Genomic DNA, 17,282 nt, shown 5'->3' with positions numbered 1-17,282 from the left:
GACATCGTCAATCGGGCCTCAGTTGGTCATAAACTCCAGTGACTGGTCACTGGAATCCGTGACAACTGAGGTCTGATTCACAATGGCAGTCAAAAATGATATTCACTTGATATTCTACAAGCCCCAGAAAAAAGCATTTCTCCTCAAGATGAAGAAATACATCTTACCAGGTCATGAGAGGGGATCTCCTCCTCATCGATGTCCTCCAGTATGCAGTCCGGTAGGACCTCAACAGGACCTAAGAGAACACAGAGTGACAGTCAGTGCACTGGTGCTGCTGAGGACTCTCACAACGAGCTCTGGGGAATGTGGACGGGGGCTGCAGTGTATGGAGCTGGGCGGTTGACAAGCACGGACTGAGCTGCTGCTGGACCATTCTCCTTGGTGTTGAAGGAAGGCAAAGGAGAGGGGCAGAAAGAAATGAAAGAGCCTTGGCTTCCTAGCTACGGCAACCTCATCACTGTGAAATCGTCATTTGAAGAACCGGCTAAAACGGAAAGGCAGTGTACTATAGAAACGGGAAGTAGATTAGGGCTGCCTAGAACCAGGGCTGTGGGGATCGGGAAAACAGAGGAGTCGGTACTAATGGGGTTTTTTGAGGGGGAATGGAGAGCTTCTAAAATTAGATTGTAACAATGGTTGCACAACCCTGTATATATAGTAAAAACACTGAATCACCTACTCTAAATGGGTGAATTGGTTTGCATGTCAACTACGTCTCAGTGACTGTTTAAAAGAAAAAGAATACGTACGGTGGTGATACTGGGCCGAAGGCTTCTCCTGCAATAAGAGAAAAAGAAACACCGTGAGGATTACATCATGCTGGGTCCTGTTGGCGCAGGTCTTTTATTCACTTGGTGACATTAGAAAACCAGATGGCAGGCCGGGCGCGGTGGCTCACGCATGTAATCCCAGCACTTTGGGAGGCTGAGGCGGGCAGATCACGAGGTCAAGAGATTGAGACCATCCTGGCCAACATGGTGAAACCCCAGCTCTACTAAAAATTACAGAAGAGCTGGGTGTGGTGGTGGCAAGAGCCTGTAGTCCCAGCTACTTGGGAGGCTCAGGCAGGAGAATTGCTTGAATGCAGCAGGTGGACGCTGCAGTGACCTGAGATCACACCACTGCACTGTAGCCTGGTGACAGAGAGACTCTGTCTCAAAAACAAAATTAAACTTAACAAAACAAAAAACCAGACATCAAATAGTGATGAAGTCCCAGGCCCGAAATGGAGCATAGGGGATGCTTGCAGAAAATGCAGTGGGTTGGGAATATTTAGCAAGTGTCTATGCTGGCTGGGAAATACAAAATTATTTTTCAACAAGAAAATGATGCTACTGAGAAATACGCACACGACCAGTCTGTAAGTTATGTCATCTTTTGACTGACATCGTCAATCGGGCCTCAGTTGGTCATAAACTCCAGTGACTGGTCACTAGAGTCCATGACAACTGAGGTCTGATTCACAATGGCAGTCAAAAATGATATTCACTTGATATTCTACAAGCCCCAGAAAAAAACATTTCTCCTCAAGATGAAGAAATACATCTTACCAGGTCAGAGGGCATCTCCTCCTCGTCACTGCACTCCAGTATGCAGTCCTGTAGGACCTCAACAGGACCTAAGAGAACACAGAGTGACAGTCAGTGCATTGGTGCTGCTCAGGCCTCTCATAACGAGCTCTGGGGAATGTGGACGGGGGCTGCAGTGTATGGAGCTGGGCGGTTGACAAGCACGGACTGAGCTGCTGCTGGACCATTCTCCTTGGTGTTGAAGGAAGGCAAAGGAGAGGGACAGAAAGAAATGAAAGAGCCTTGGCTTCCTAGCTACGGCAACCTCATCACTGTGAAATCGTCATTTGAAGAACCGGTTAATACGGAAAGGCAGTGTACTATAGAAACAGGAAGTAGATTAGGGCTGCCTAGAACCAGGGCTGTGGGGGTTCTGGAAATCAGAGGAGTCGCTACTAATGGGGTTTTTTGAGGGGGAATGAAGACCTTCTACAATTAGATTGTAACGATGGTTGCACAACCCTGTAAATATAGTAAAAACACTGAATCACCTACTCTAAATGGGTGAATTGGTTTGCATGTCAACTACGTCTCAGTGACTGTTTAAAAGAAAAAGAATACGTACGGTGGTGATACTGGGCCGGAGGCTTCTCCTGCAATAAGAGAAAAAGAAACACCGTGAGGATTACATCATGCTGGGTCCTGTTGGCACAGGTCTTTTATTCACTTGGTGACATTAGAAAACCAGATGGCAGGCCGGGCGCGGTGGCTCACGCATGTAATCCCAGCACTTTCGGATGCTGAGGCGGGCAGATCACGAGGTCAAGAGATTGAGACCATCCTGGCAACGTGGTGAAACCCCAACTCTACTAAAAACTTCAAAAGAGCTGGGTGTGGTGGTGGCAAGAGCCTGTAGTCCCAGCTACTTGGGAGGCTCAGACAGGAGAATTGCTTGAATGCAGCAGGTGGACGCTGCAGTGACCTGAGATCACACCACTGCACTGTAGCCTGGTGATAGAGAGACTCTGTCAAAAAAACAAAATTAAACTTAACAAAACAAAAAACCAGACGTCAAACAGTGATGAAGTCCCGGGCCCCAAATGGAGCATAGAGGATGCCTGCAGAAAATGCAGTCGGTTTGGAGTATTTAGCAAGTGTCTATGCTGGCTGGGAAATACAAAATTATTTTTCAAGAAGAAAATGTTGCTACTGAGACATATGCGCACGACCAGGCTGTAAGTTATGTCATCTTTTGACTGACATCGTCAATCGGGCCTCAGTTGGTCATAAACTCCAGTGACTGGTCACTGGAATCCGTGACAACTGAGGTCTGATTCACAATGGCAGTCAAAAATGATATTCACTTGATATTCTACAAGCCCCAGAAAAAAGCATTTCTCCTCAAGATGAAGAAATACATCTTACCAGGTCATGAGAGGGGATCTCCTCCTCATCGATGTCCTCCAGTATGCAGTCCTGTAGGACCTCAACAGGACCTAAGAGAACACAGAGTGACAGTCAGTGCACTGGTGCTGCTGAGGACTCTCACAACGAGCTCTGGGGAATGTGGACGGGGGCTGCAGTGTATGGAGCTGGGCGGTTGACAAGCACGGACTGAGCTGCTGCTGGACCATTCTCCTTGGTGTTGAAGGAAGGCAAAGGAGAGGGGCAGAAAGAAATGAAAGAGCCTTGGCTTCCTAGCTACGGCAACCTCATCACTGTGAAATCGTCATTTGAAGAACCGGCTAATACGGAAAGGCAGTGTACTATAGAAACAGGAAGTAGATTAGGGCTGCCTAGAACCAGGGCTGTGGGGATCGGGAAAACAGAGGAGTCGGTACTAATGGGGTTTTTTGAGGGGGAATGGAGAGCTTCTAAAATTAGATTGTAACGATGGTTGCACAACCCTGTAAATATAGTAAAAACACTGAATCACCTACTCTAAATGGGTGAATTGGTTTGCATGTCAACTACGTCTCAGTGACTGTTTAAAAGAAAAAGAATACGTACGGTGGTGATACTGGGCCGGAGGCTTCTCCTGCAATAAGAGAAAAAGAAACACCGTGAGGATTACATCATGCTGGGTCCTGTTGGCACAGGTCTTTTATTCACTTGGTGACATTAGAAAACCAGATGGCAGGCCGGGCGCGGTGGCTCACGCATGTAATCCCAGCACTTTCGGACGCTGAGGCGGGCAGATCACGAGGTCAAGAGATTGAGACCATCCTGGCAACGTGGTGAAACCCCAACTCTACTAAAAACTTCAAAAGAGCTGGGTGTGGTGGTGGCAAGAGCCTGTAGTCCCAGCTACTTGGGAGGCTCAGACAGGAGAATTGCTTGAATGCAGCAGGTGGACGCTGCAGTGACCTGAGATCACACCACTGCACTGTAGCCTGGTGATAGAGAGACTCTGTCTCAAAAACAAAATTAAACTTAACAAAACAAAAAACCAGACGTCAAACAGTGATGAAGTCCCGGGCCCCAAATGGAGCATAGGGGATGCCTGCAGAAAATGCAGTCGGTTTGGAGTATTTAGCAAGTGTCTATGCTGGCTGGGAAATACAAAATTATTTTTCAAGAAGAAAATGTTGCTACTGAGACATATGCGCACGACCAGGCTGTAAGTTATGTCATCTTTTGACTGACATCGTCAATCGGGCCTCAGTTGGTCATAAACTCCAGTGACTGGTCACTGGAATCCGTGACAACTGAGGTCTGATTCACAATGGCAGTCAAAAATGATATTCACTTGATATTCTACAAGCCCCAGAAAAAAGCATTTCTCCTCAAGATGAAGAAATACATCTTACCAGGTCATGAGAGGGGATCTCCTCCTCATCGATGTCCTCCAGTATGCAGTCCGGTAGGACCTCAACAGGACCTAAGAGAACACAGAGTGACAGTCAGTGCACTGGTGCTGCTGAGGACTCTCACAACGAGCTCTGGGGAATGTGGACGGGGGCTGCAGTGTATGGAGCTGGGCGGTTGACAAGCACGGACTGAGCTGCTGCTGGACCATTCTCCTTGGTGTTGAAGGAAGGCAAAGGAGAGGGACAGAAAGAAATCAAAGAGCCTTCGCTTCCTAGCTACGGCAACCTCATCACTGTGAAATCGTCATTTGAAGAACCGGTTAATACGGAAAGGCAGTGTACTACAGAAACAGGAAGTAGATTAGGGCTGCCTAGAACCAGGGCTGTGGGGGTTCAGAAAAACAGAGGAGTCCCTACTAATGGGGTTTTTTGAGGGGGAATGGAGAGCTTCTAAAATTAGATTGTAACAATGTTGCACAACCCTGTAAATACAGTAAAAACACTGAATCACCTACTCTAAATGGGTGAATTGGTTTGCATGTCAACTACGTCTCAGTGACTGTTTAAAAGAAAAAGAATACGTACGGTGGTGATACTGGGCCGGAGGCTTCTCCTGCAATAAGAGAAAAAGAAACACCGTGAGGATTACATCATGCTGGGTCCTGTTGGCGCAGGTCTTTTTTCACTTGGTGACATTAGAAAACCAGATGGCAGGACCGGCGCGGTGGCTCACGCATGTAATCCCAGCACTTTGGGAGGCTGAGGCGGGCAGATCACGAGGTCAAGAGATTGAGACCATCCTGGCCAACATGGTGAAACCCCAGCTCTACTCAAAACTACAGAAGAGCTGGGTGTGGTGGTGGCAAGAGCCTGTAGTCCCAGCTACTTGGGAGGCTCAGGCAGGAGAATTGCTTGAATGCATCAGGTGGACGCTGCAGTGACCTGAGATCACACCACTGCACTGTAGCCTGGTGACAGAGAGACTCTGTCTCAAAAACAAAATTAAACTTAATAAAACAAAAAACCAGACATCAAATAGTGATGAAGTCCCGGGCCCCAAATGGAGCATAGGGGATGCTTGAAAAAAATGCAGTGGGTTTGGAATATTTACCAAGTGTCTATGCTGGCTGGGAAATACAAAATTATATTTAAAGAAGAAAATGTTGCCACTGAGAAATATGCACACAACCAGTTTGTAAGTTATGCCATCTTTTGACTGACATCATCAATCGGGCCTCAGTTGGTCATAAACTCCAGTGACTGGTCACTAGAGTCCATGACAACTGAGGTCTGATTCACAATGATAGTCAAAAATGATATTCACTTGATATTCTATAAGCCCCAGAAAAAAAACTTTCTCCCCAAGATGAAGAAATACATCTTACCAGGTCAGAGGGCATCTCCTCCTCATCAGGGCACTCCAGTATGCAGTCCTGTAGGACCTCAACAGGACCTAAGAGAACACAGAGTGACAGTGAGTGCATTGGTGCTGCTGAGGACTCTCACAACGAGCTCTGGGGAATGTGGACGGGGGCTGCAGTGTATGGAGCTGGGCGGTTGACAAGCACGGACTGAGCTGCTGCTGGACCATTCTCCTTGGTGTTGAAGGAAGGCAAAGGAGAGGGGCAGAAAGAAATCAAAGAGCCTTGGCTTCCTAGCTACGGCAATCTAATCATTGTGAAACAGTCATTTGAAGAACCGGTTAATACGGAAAGGCAGTGTACTATAGAAACAGGAAGTAGATTAGGGCTGCCTAGAACCAGGGCTGTGGGGTTCGGGAAAACAGAGGAGTCGCTACTAATGGGGTTTTTTGAGGGGGAATGAAGACCTTCTACAATTAGATTGTAACAATGGTTGCACAACCCTGTAAATATAGTAAAAACACTGAATCACCTACTCTAAGTGGGCGAATTGGTTTGCATGTCAACTAGGTCTCAGTGACTGTTTAAAAGAAAAAGAATACGTACGGTGGTGATACTGGGCCGGAGGCTTCTCCTGCAATAAGAGAAAAAGAAACACCGTGAGGATTACATCATGCTGGGTCCTGTTGGCACAGGTCTTTTATTCACTTGGTGACATTAGAAAACCAGATGGCAGGCCAGGCGCGGTGGCTCACGCATGTAATCCCAGCACTTTGGGAGGCTGAGGCGGGCAGATCACGAGGTCAAGAGATTGAGACCATCCTGGCCAACATGGTGAAACCCCAGCTCTACTCAAAACTACAGAAGAGCTGGGTGTGGTGGTGGCAAGAGCCTGTAGTCCCAGCTACTTGGGAGGCTCAGGCAGGAGAATTGCTTGAATGCATCAGGTGGACGCTGCAGTGACCTGAGATCACACCACTGCACTGTAGCCTGGTGACAGAGAGACTCTGTCTCAAAAACAAAATTAAACTTAATAAAACAAAAAACCAGACATCAAATAGTGATGAAGTCCCGGGCCCCAAATGGAGCATAGGGGATGCTTGCAGAAAATGCAGTGGGTTTGGAATATTTAGCAAGTGTCTATGCTGGCAGGGAAATACAAAATTATATTTCAAGAAGAAAATGTTGCCACTGAGAAATATGCACACGACCACTTTGAAAGTTATGCCATCTTTTGACTGACGTCATGAATCGAGGCTCAGTTCGTCATAAACTCCAGTGACTGGTCACTAGAATGCATGACACCTGAGGTCTGATTCACAATCGTAGCCAAAAATGATACTCACTTGAAATTCTGGAGGCCACAGAAAAAAACATTTCTCCTCACGATGAAGATAAAAATATACATGCTCAAGGTCAGAGGGCATCTCCTCCTTGTCACTGTACTCCAGTATGCAGTCCCGTAGGAACTCAACAGGACCTAAGAGAACACAGAGTGACAGTCAGTGCACTGGTGCTGCTGAGGACTCTCACAACGAGCTCTGGGGAATGTGGACGGGGGCTGCAGTGTATGGAGCTGGGCGGTTGACAAGCACGGACTGAGCTGCTGCTGGACCATTCTCCTTGGTGTTGAAGGAAGGCAAAGGAGAGGGACAGAAAGAAATGAAAGAGCCTTGGCTTCCTAGCTACGGCAACCTCATCACTGTGAAATCGTCATTTGAAGAACCGGCTAATACGGAAAGGCAGTGTACTATAGAAACAGGAAGTAGATTAGGGCTGCCTAGAACCAGGGCTGTGGGGATCGGGAAAACAGAGGAGTCGCTACTAATGGGGTTTTTTGAGGGGGAATGGAGAGCTTCTAAAATTAGATTGTAACAATGGTTGCACAACCCTGTAAATATAGTAAAAACACTGAATCACCTACTCTAAATGGGTGAATTGGTTTGCATGTGAACTACGTCTCAGTGACTGTTTAAAAGAAAAAGAATACGTACGGTGGTGATACTGGGCCGGAGGCTTCTCCTGCAATAAGAGAAAAAGAAACACCGTGAGGATTACATCATGCTGGGTCCTGTTGGCGCAGGTCTTTTATTCACTTGGTGACATTAGAAAACCAGATGGCAGGCCGGGCGCGGTGGCTCACGCATGTAATCCCAGCACTTTGGGAGGCTGAGGCGGGCAGATCACGAGGTCAAGAGATTGAGACCATCCTGGCCAACATGGTGAAACCCCAGCTCTACTAAAAATTACAGAAGAGCTGGGTGTGGTGGTGGCAAGAGCCTGTAGTCCCAGCTACTTGGGAGGCTCAGGCAGGAGAATTGCTTGAATGCAGCAGGTGGACGCTGCAGTGACCTGAGATCACACCACTGCACTGTAGCCTGGTGACAGAGAGACTCTGTCTCAAAAACAAAATTAAACTTAACAAAACAAAAAACCAGACGTCAAACAGTGATGAAGTCCCGGGCCCCAAATGGAGCATAGGGGATGCTTGCAGAAAATGCAGTGGGTTGGGAATATTTAGCAAGTGTCTATGCTGGCTGGGAAATACAAAATTATTTTTCAACAAGAAAATGATGCTACTGAGAAATACGCACACGACCAGTCTGTAAGTTATGTCATCTTTTGACTGACATCGTCAATCGGGCCTCAGTTGGTCATAAACTCCAGTGACTGGTCACTAGAGTCCATGACAACTGAGGTCTGATTCACAATGGCAGTCAAAAATGATATTCACTTGATATTCTACAAGCCCCAGAAAAAAACATTTCTCCTCAAGATGAAGAAATACATCTTACCAGGTCAGAGGGCATCGCCTCCTCGTCAATGTCCTCCAGTATGCAGTCCTGTAGGACCTCAACAGGACCTAAGAGAACACAGAGTGACAGTCAGTGCATTGGTGCTGCTCAGGCCTCTCATAACGAGCTCTGGGGAATGTGGACGGGGGTTGCAGTGTATGGAGCTGGGCGGTTGACAAGCATGGACTGAGCTGCTGCTGGACCATTCTCCTTGGTGTTGAAGGAAGGCAAAGGAGAGGGGCAGAAAGAAATGAAAGAGCCTTGGCTTCCTAGCTACGGCAACCTCATCACTGTGAAATCGTCATTTGAAGAACCGGTTAATACGGAAAGGCAGTGTACTATAGAAACAGGAAGTAGATTAGGGCTGCCTAGAACCAGGGCTGTGGGGGTTCGGAAAATCAGAGGAGTCGCTACTAATCGGGTTTTTTGAGGGGGAATGAAGACCTTCTACAATTAGATTGTAACGATGGTTGCACAACCCTGTAAATATAGTAAAAACACTGAATCACCTACTCTAAATGGGTGAATTGGTTTGCATGTCAACTACGTCTCAGTGACTGTTTAAAAGAAAAAGAATACGTACGGTGGTGATACTGGGCCGAAGGCTTCTCCTGCAATAAGAGGAAAAGAAACACCATGAGGATTACATCATGCTGGGTCCTGTTGGCACAGGTCTTTTATTCACTTGGTGACATTAGAAAACCAGATGGCAGGCCGGGTGCGGTGGCTCACGCATGTAATCTCAGCACTTTCGGACGCTGAGGCGGGCAGATCACGAGGTCAAGAGATTGAGACCATCCTGGCCAACACGGTGAAACCCCAGCTCTACTGAAAACTATAAAAGAGCTGGGTGTGGTGGTGGCAAGAGCCTGTAGTCCCAGCTACTTGGGAGGCTCAGGCAGGAGAATTGCTTGAATGCAGCAGGTGGACGCTGCAGTGACCTGAGATCACACCACTGCACTGTAGCCTGGTGACAGAGAGACTCTGTCTCAAAAACAAAATTAAACTTAACAAAACAAAAAACCAGACGTCAAACAGTGATGAAGTCCCGGGCCCCAAATGGAGCATAGGGGATGCTTGCAGAAAATGCAGTGGGTTTGGAATATTTAGCAAGTGTCTATGCTGGCTGGGAAATACAAAATTATTTTTCAACAAGAAAATGATGCTACTGAGAAATACGCGCACGACCAGTCTGTAAGTTATATCATCTTTTGACTGACATCGTCAATCGGGCCTCAGTTGGTCATAAACTCCAGTGACTGGTGACTAGAGTCCATGACAACTGAGGTCTGATTCACAATGGCAGTCAAAAATGATATTCACTTGATATTCTACAAGCCCCAGAAAAAAACATTTCTCCTCAGGATGAAGAAATGCATCTTACCAGGTCAGAGGGCATCTCCTCCTCGTCAACGTCCTCCAGTATGCAGTCCTGCAGCACCTCAACAGGACCTAAGAGAACACAGAGTGACAGTCAGTGCATTGGTGCCGCTGCGGACTCTCACAACTAGCTCTGGGGAATGTGGACGGGGGCTGCAGTGTATGGAGCTGGGCGGTTGACAAGCACGGACTGAGCTGCTGCTGGACCATTCTCCTTGGTGTTGAAGGAAGGCAAAGGAGAGGGGCAGAAAGAAATGAAAAAGCCTTTGCTTCCTAGCTACGGCAACCTCATCACTGTGAAGTAGTCATTTGAAGAACCGGTTAATACGGAAAGGCAGTGTACTACAGAAACGGGAAGTAGATTAGGGCTGCCTAGAACCAGGGCTGTGGGGGTTCTGGAAATCAGAGGAGTCACTACTAATGGGGTTTTTTGAGGAGGAATGAAGACCTTCTACAATTAGATTGTAACGATGGTTGCACAACCCTGTAAATATAGTAAAAACACTGAATCACCTACTCTAAATGGGTGAATTGGTTTGCATGTCAACTACGTCTCAGTGACTGTTTAAAAGAAAAAGATTACGTACGGTGGTGATACTGGGCCGGAGGCTTCTCCTGCAATAAGAGAAAAAGAAACACCCTGAGGGTTACATCATGCTGGGTCCTGTTGGCACAGGTCTTTTATTCACTTGGTGACATTAGAAAACCAGATGGCAGGCCGGGCGCGGTGGCTCACGCATGTAATCCCAGCACTTTGGGAGGCTGAAGTTCGCAGATCACGAGGTCAAGAGATTGAGACCATCCTGCTAACGTGGTGAAACCCCAGCTCTACTCAAAACTACAAAAGAGCTGGGTGTGGTGGTGGCAAGAGCCTGTAGTCCCAGCTACTTGGGAGGCTCAGGCAGGAGAATTGCTTGAATGCAACGAGTGGACGCTGCAGTGACCTGAGATCACACCACTGCACTGTAGCCTGGTGACAGAGAGACTCTGTCTCAAAAACAAAATTAAACTTAACAAAACAAAAAACCAGACGTCAAATACTGATGAAGTCCCGGGCCCCAAATGGAGCATAGGGGATGCTTGCAGAAAATGCAGTGGGTTTGGAATATTTAGCAAGTGTCTATGCTGGCTGGGAAATACAAAATTATTTTTCAACAAGAAAATGTTGCTACTGAGAAATATGCGCACGACCAGTTTGTAAGTCATGCCATCTTTTGACTGACATTGTCAATCGGGCCTCAGTTGGTCACAAACTCCAGTGACTGGTCACTAGAGTCCATGACAACTGACGTCTGATTCACAATGGCAGTCAAAAATGATATTCACTTGATATTCTACAAGCCCCAGGAAAAAACATTTCTCCTCAAGATGAAGAATTACATCTTACCAGGTCAGAGGGCATCTCCTCCTCGTCACTGCACTCCAGTATGCAGTCCTGTAGGACCTCAACAGGACCTAAGAGAACACAGAGTGACAGTCAGTGCACTGGTGCTGCTGAGGACTCTCACAACGAGCTCTGGGGAATGTGGACGGGGGCTGCAGTGTATGGAGCTGGGCGGTTGACAAGCACGGACTGAGCTGCTGCTGGACTACTCTCCTTGGTGTTGAAGGCAGGCAAAGGAGAGGGGCAGAAAGAAATGAAAGAGCCTTGGCTTCCTAGCTACGGCAACCTCATCACTGTGAAACAGTCTAAGAACCGGTTTATACAGAAAGGCACTATATATAGAAACAAGAAGTATATTAGGGCTGCCTAGAACCAGGGGTGGAAGGTTGGGAAAAACAGAGGGGTGCTTACTAATGACGTTTCTTTGAGGAGGAATGAAGAGATTTTAAAATTAGATTGTAACATGGGTGCATAGCCGATAAATATAGTAAAAACACCGAATAACCCACTTTAAATGGGTGAATTGGGTTGCATGTCAACTACATCCCGATAAAAGCTATGTTAATAAAAGAATACGTACGGTGGTGATAGTCACCTGTAGCATTTTCCTGCGGTAAGAGGGAAAAAAAAAACCATCATGAGGATCAGATCATACTGGGTCCTGACTGCGCAGGTCTTTTAATCACTTGGTGGTGTTAGAAAGCCAGGTATCAAACAGTGATCAAGTCACTGACCCCCAAATGAAGCACAGAGGATGCTTGGAGAAAGGGCAGTAGGTTTTTGTCTTTAGTTTTGGACAGATTCTTGAACCTCAGCTTCCTGGGTTCAAGCAATTCTCCTGCTTCAGCCTTCCAAGTAGCTGTGACCACTGGTGCCTGCCACCATGCCTGGCTAATTTTGTATTTATAGTAGAGATGGGGTTTCATCATATTGGTCCTGTCTGCCTCAGCCTCCCAAAGTGCTGTGATTCCATGTGTGAGCCACCAAGGCAGTGGGTTTTCATGGAATATTTAGCAAGTCCATGTTGGCTGCCAAATCAAGAAGAAAACGTTGCTACTGAGAAATATGCCCACTAGTAGTTTGTAAGTGATGTCATCTTTTGAGTGACATCATCAATCAGGCTTCAGTAGGTCATACATTCCAGTGACTGGTAGCTAGAGTCCATGACAGCTGAGGCCTGATTCACAATGGCAGTCAAAAATGATATTCACTTGACATTCTAGAAGCCCCAGAAAAAGACGTTTCTCTTCAAGACAAAGAAATGCATCTTACTATGTCAGGTGACATCTCCTCCTGCATCCTTTCAGTTGTATACTCCTCTGGGTCTTGAACAGGAGCTAGGAGAACACAGAGAGACAGTCAGTGCACTGGTGATGCTGAGGAATCCCACAAGGAGGCTTGCGGGATGTGGACTGAAGCTGCAGTGTATGGAGGTGGGCTGTTGACAAGCATGGACTGAGCTGCTGCTCAGTCCATGTTGAAGGAAGGCAAAGGAGAGGGGCAGAAAGAAATCAAAGAGCCTTGGCTTCCTAGCTACGGCAACCTCATCAGTGTGAAATAGTCTAGGAACTGGTTAATACAGAAAGGCACTGTATGGCTCAGCGAGAGCATCTCATCACACCTGCTGCCCGTGTGAAGGTCCAGGCAAACCCCCACGTTTTAGGAAATGTTACAGGATTATTTAACTTCTGTGGATCTACATATGCTGCTACTACATTTATCATCTAACCTGCTTTTTTTTTTTAATTGTAGTAAAGCATATATATTTATTATTTTAAGTATTAAGTGTGCATTTTAATGATACTATATTCAGTGAGTAACATTCATGATGCTGTGTCAACAATGAAAAAAATCTAAATTCATAATCTAGTTTCCACCTTCGGCAATGAAAGAGGAACAGCAGTGTAATGTCAAATAGAGGAAAAATAAATAATGACTGCAGAAATTAATGGAATGAAAAACAGGAAGTCATCAGAGAAAATGAACCTCTACCTTGTCTAACCAGAAAGGAAAGAAGGAAGTTGCAATGTAGTAATAATATCAGTTCAAGAGGAGTGAAATAAAAAAAACATAATAAAGGAATAGTTCAGAATAATGTATCACAGAATAATGTATCACATTTGGATACATTATACAAAACGAGCTAATTTTTTGGATCTGTTTCAGAAGGTTAGAAGTCTTCTCAGGATAAATGAATCATCTGAATAGGCCTATATTTATTCTAGAAACTGAATCAATAATTCATATCTTCTCAAAAGAACAAAAACACTACCTTCAGATGATTTTACTGGTAAATTCTACCAAAATTCTTACAAAGAAACATGTAGTCTTTTTTTTTTTTAAACATGTAGTCTTACCATACAAGGAAGTAATCATAATTTTAGTATTGCCTTAGTTACATTTTAAAAATTATGTTTCCAAATAAGACACAAGAAGGTTTATAATTGCTGTATTCATAACTGCCCAAATTGAAAGCAAATGTCTAAACATTTGAGATGTCCTTTACTATCAAAAGCGAACCAAGCCTGGGCAACAGGGTGAAACCCCGTCTCTACAAAAAAAATAAAATTAAAAAAAAAAAAAGCTTGGTATAAAGGCATGTGCATTACAGCTATCTGCTTGGGAGGCTGAGGTAGAAGGATCACCTGAACATGGGGAGGTCAAGATTGCAATGAGCTGTGACTGCACCAATGCACTCCTGGGTGACAAAATGAGACCTTTTCACAAAAACAAACAAACAAACAATGTAACTTTACTTGTTTGTAAAAAACTAAGTAACAAACTAAGTTGTCAATGTAACTTTCCTCCTGTAGTTGCATCACCCACCATTGATTTAATGCATTTAAATGGGCACAAATGAAATAAATGAAGAACATCACATAGCATTTACTGAGTTTCTCTAATATGGGACACTGGACGAGTAAACTGGAATTATTTGCTTCAATAAACTTAATGATATAATTTCTACCCTACCTTCATTTTCAACGGAGCAAATTTTCTTACACTTCCGTTTTTTATTCCATGTTTTACACATCCAGCTCTTGGCGCGGCCAGCCAAACCTGCAAGGTAGAAATGTATTATTATAAAGACAGTGCTTGACATCTTGCTGGCAGAGGACCACAGAGAAATTAGTAAAAACTTATTCACAGTTTAAACTTTTGATCCTAGTTTTCACCGACTGCTTTTCAATGCTACCTGAATTAGATCTGGGTTCTAGGAAGATCTGTTTGTGCAGGCAGATACCTTTATTCAGATGAGACAATATAGAAAAGCAGAAGATCCAAGTTACCAAGAAAAAGCTGGGTTCAAATCCTACTTAGAATCTGCACATACCTGGGAGAGGGATATCAACCCATCTGTGCCTCTCTTCCCTATTCTGAGATGTGGAAACATTAGTAGGTCTATGCTATAGACCTACTAAGGTCTATAGCGCCTAGAAGGATGAAATGCAGATAAAGACTTAAAAAGACTCATGTTTTTGTAAATGCCCTAAGGTGTTCAGTCGAAGTCGGGAAGAATAATCCAGATACTTGGTAGAGGTTGAATACAGAGAGGGAGCTTGCATGTCTCCTGTGCAGGATAGGATGGAAAGTGACTTCACAGTTTCCATGACCACATGATTTCCAGCTCAAGACAGAGATCTGCGATTTCCCTGATCCCCACATTAGCCCCAAGGGACAGGCAGGGAAGGGGCTACAACCCATATTTTCCAATTCAGTGAATTAAAATGCAGACTTTTGAGTGACTTGCCCAGAGTCACCACAGTGAGGAGTGACAGATCTGAGGTAAGAAATATGTTTGAGTCTGTCTGAGATCTATACTGGGTTCTTAGAACATCTCTTTGAAATGGCTTCAAGATATCATGTTCTTCTGAAATGTTTCAGAAGAGAACAATGAAGCAGAGCATCATTTATGGCATGAGTTTCTGAAACAGGACTTGCCACCTAGAGAGCACTCCAGCATGTCTTTCCACAGCAGTGTGCCCTGCTCTACCTGATGACTTTAAATGACTGTTTACTGTGCCACAGAATGGTTGGAGCACTGGTTGCTGTGATGTTTGTCTAAGTCACCAAAAGAATTCAATTTCACATCTAAGTAGGAATTTATCACTTTCCAAGAAAAGTGATACATAATTTTCTGAAATAAAGATACTGACAACAAACTCTGAATGTGTCTATACTTTATGTTGAGTGTTCTGAACATGTTTCTTTCTTGTTTTATTTGTTCAGCCAGGCTGGAGTGTATTGGCGTGATCTCGGCTCACTGCAACCTGCAACTCCTGGATTCAAGCGATTCTCCTGCCTCAGCCTCTCAGGTAGCTGGGATTACAGGTACGTGCCACCACGTCTGGCTAATTTTTTGTATATTTAGTAGAGACAGGGTTTCATCATGTTGGCCAGGCTGGTCCCGATCTCCTGACCTCAGGTAATCCACCCACCTCGCCTCCCAAAATGCTGGGATTACAGGCATGAGCCACCATGCCTGGCCAAATAATAAACACTGAAATAGAGGTTTCTGTTATCCCTTTACTGAATACCACAAAAGTACATTTGAAGAGACATACAGAAACTTACTGTCATGCACATACAAATAAAATGGTAAATTCTGTGCTCACAAACTATTTTTTCCTCAACTGCCCTGACTTAACACTTCTTACTCGCATCCTGTGCTTAATGTGTGGGGCCTGACCTGCCCTCTGGCCGGCTTCTCCCGACCAGGGCATTCTCAGCATCAAATCAGTTCGCAGAAGAAACTCTTCAACATTTATTAAACTGTTGATTTGACTGGTAAATGTAGGCCATTTTGTTACCCCTACTTTTATCCTTATCCATTTCAATAAATGTATAGACAGAAGGTAGAGCCAGGAGAGACGGCGCATGCCTGTACTGTCAGCTCTCCTACAGGCTGAGGCAGCAGGAGTGCTTGAGCCCAGGCCAGGAGTCAGAAGCCGGCCTGTGCCACACAGTGAGGACTCATCTCTTTAGGAGGAAAAATGGAGAGGTAAATGCTGGCTGTAAGTTGCGTAAAATAAAATGCAAAAGGAACTAATCAAGATTAAAGTAAGTTCTAAGAGAGGTCTAAGTTATGTGTAGACCTTACAATGTAAGACATTCTGGAGTCTGTCAAGTTAAGAACTGAGTTTGGCATCACTATGCCCTCCATGTCTACTCTGACGACTTAGAACCTCAGTTCTGTTCAGTAGCTGTCTCACGCAGTCCCTTCAGATCTCTAAGCCTTCCTTTCTGTATCAGCAACATAGGGAGAATATACACAGGCCTTATTGTATTTGGAAGGTTCCGATAAGATGTACATGAAAACATGTTTTACATCCTGAAGAATAACGTAAAGGCTCACTTTGTTCTCTCACTACCTCATCTACCACACGGTATGGAATATTACACAATATTCTGAAAAGGGAGTACAGCACTTCCTTGTTACAAAGGCACACCCATTGTGAGGCTTAATTATTCTGTGAAAGAAAGTAAGAGCCAAACTGAAGTTTAAATACAAGAGCTATAAGACATTTCCTCCATACTAATAAAATCTCTGCCATTAAAATGAAAGAAATGAGCTGATCATATTTCCATGTCTTTATGATATGTTTTCGATTTCAGTGGACTTAGTTTTTGTTCAAGGAACTGGTTACCCAGAATTATCTGTAGCTAGATTCATCTATTTCTAAAATCCTAGGATTTTAGACTGAAGGCTGCTGGCCCTGGCTGATGCCTATCACCCAAAAAGCCTATGTCACCTGGTTACCAGGAAACAACCAAGTCAGGCTAGTGGCTTACAATGCCCCACCCTACAGCCCCACCCAATGGCTCACAATGCCCATCCCTGCTGCTGCCCACCTTGTGGCCACCCTGCCCCTGTGTGACTGCAGTATTCATCCTGGGCTGCCTGAGCTTTCCAGTCCTGAGAAAAGTGTGTGTGTGGAGGGGAGGGTGGTTGTTACTGGAAGTCACCCTGGGCGCTGAACTCAATAGAAAACCCTGGTTACTAATGTCAGTTCCATCAGCATCTCTGGTTTTCTGAGTCT

The 17,282-nt window shown here is 45.1% G+C and overlaps 1 protein-coding gene across 1 annotated transcript in view; it reads right to left on the bottom strand.

The window, feature by feature from the left end:
* LOC135271230 (titin-like) overlaps positions 1–17,282 on the bottom strand; it is a 33,436-nt gene that overhangs the window by 10,571 nt on the left and 5,583 nt on the right. The window contains exons 4-19 of the mRNA XM_064367880.1: positions 14,215–14,301; positions 12,514–12,578; positions 11,822–11,849; positions 11,245–11,312; positions 10,445–10,472; positions 9,862–9,929; positions 7,677–7,704; positions 7,029–7,162; positions 6,289–6,316; positions 5,707–5,774; positions 4,907–4,934; positions 4,322–4,392; positions 3,522–3,549; positions 2,937–3,007; positions 2,137–2,164; positions 168–238 (exon numbers count right to left, since the gene is read on the bottom strand). Of these exons, the coding sequence (XP_064223950.1) occupies positions 168–238; positions 2,137–2,164; positions 2,937–3,007; positions 3,522–3,549; positions 4,322–4,392; positions 4,907–4,934; positions 5,707–5,774; positions 6,289–6,316; positions 7,029–7,162; positions 7,677–7,704; positions 9,862–9,929; positions 10,445–10,472; positions 11,245–11,312; positions 11,822–11,849; positions 12,514–12,578; positions 14,215–14,275 (873 nt within the window). The 5' untranslated portion in view covers positions 14,276–14,301. The remainder of the gene's footprint in view (positions 1–167; positions 239–2,136; positions 2,165–2,936; positions 3,008–3,521; positions 3,550–4,321; positions 4,393–4,906; positions 4,935–5,706; positions 5,775–6,288; positions 6,317–7,028; positions 7,163–7,676; positions 7,705–9,861; positions 9,930–10,444; positions 10,473–11,244; positions 11,313–11,821; positions 11,850–12,513; positions 12,579–14,214; positions 14,302–17,282) is intronic.

Source organism: Aotus nancymaae, unplaced genomic scaffold (assembly GCF_030222135.1).
Source record: "Aotus nancymaae isolate 86718 unplaced genomic scaffold, 86718_ANA_hifiasm-v0.15.2.pri h1tg000076l, whole genome shotgun sequence".
NCBI classification, from domain to species: Eukaryota; Metazoa; Chordata; class Mammalia; order Primates; family Aotidae; genus Aotus; species Aotus nancymaae.
This window is presented reverse-complemented; position numbering and strand designations above follow the sequence as displayed.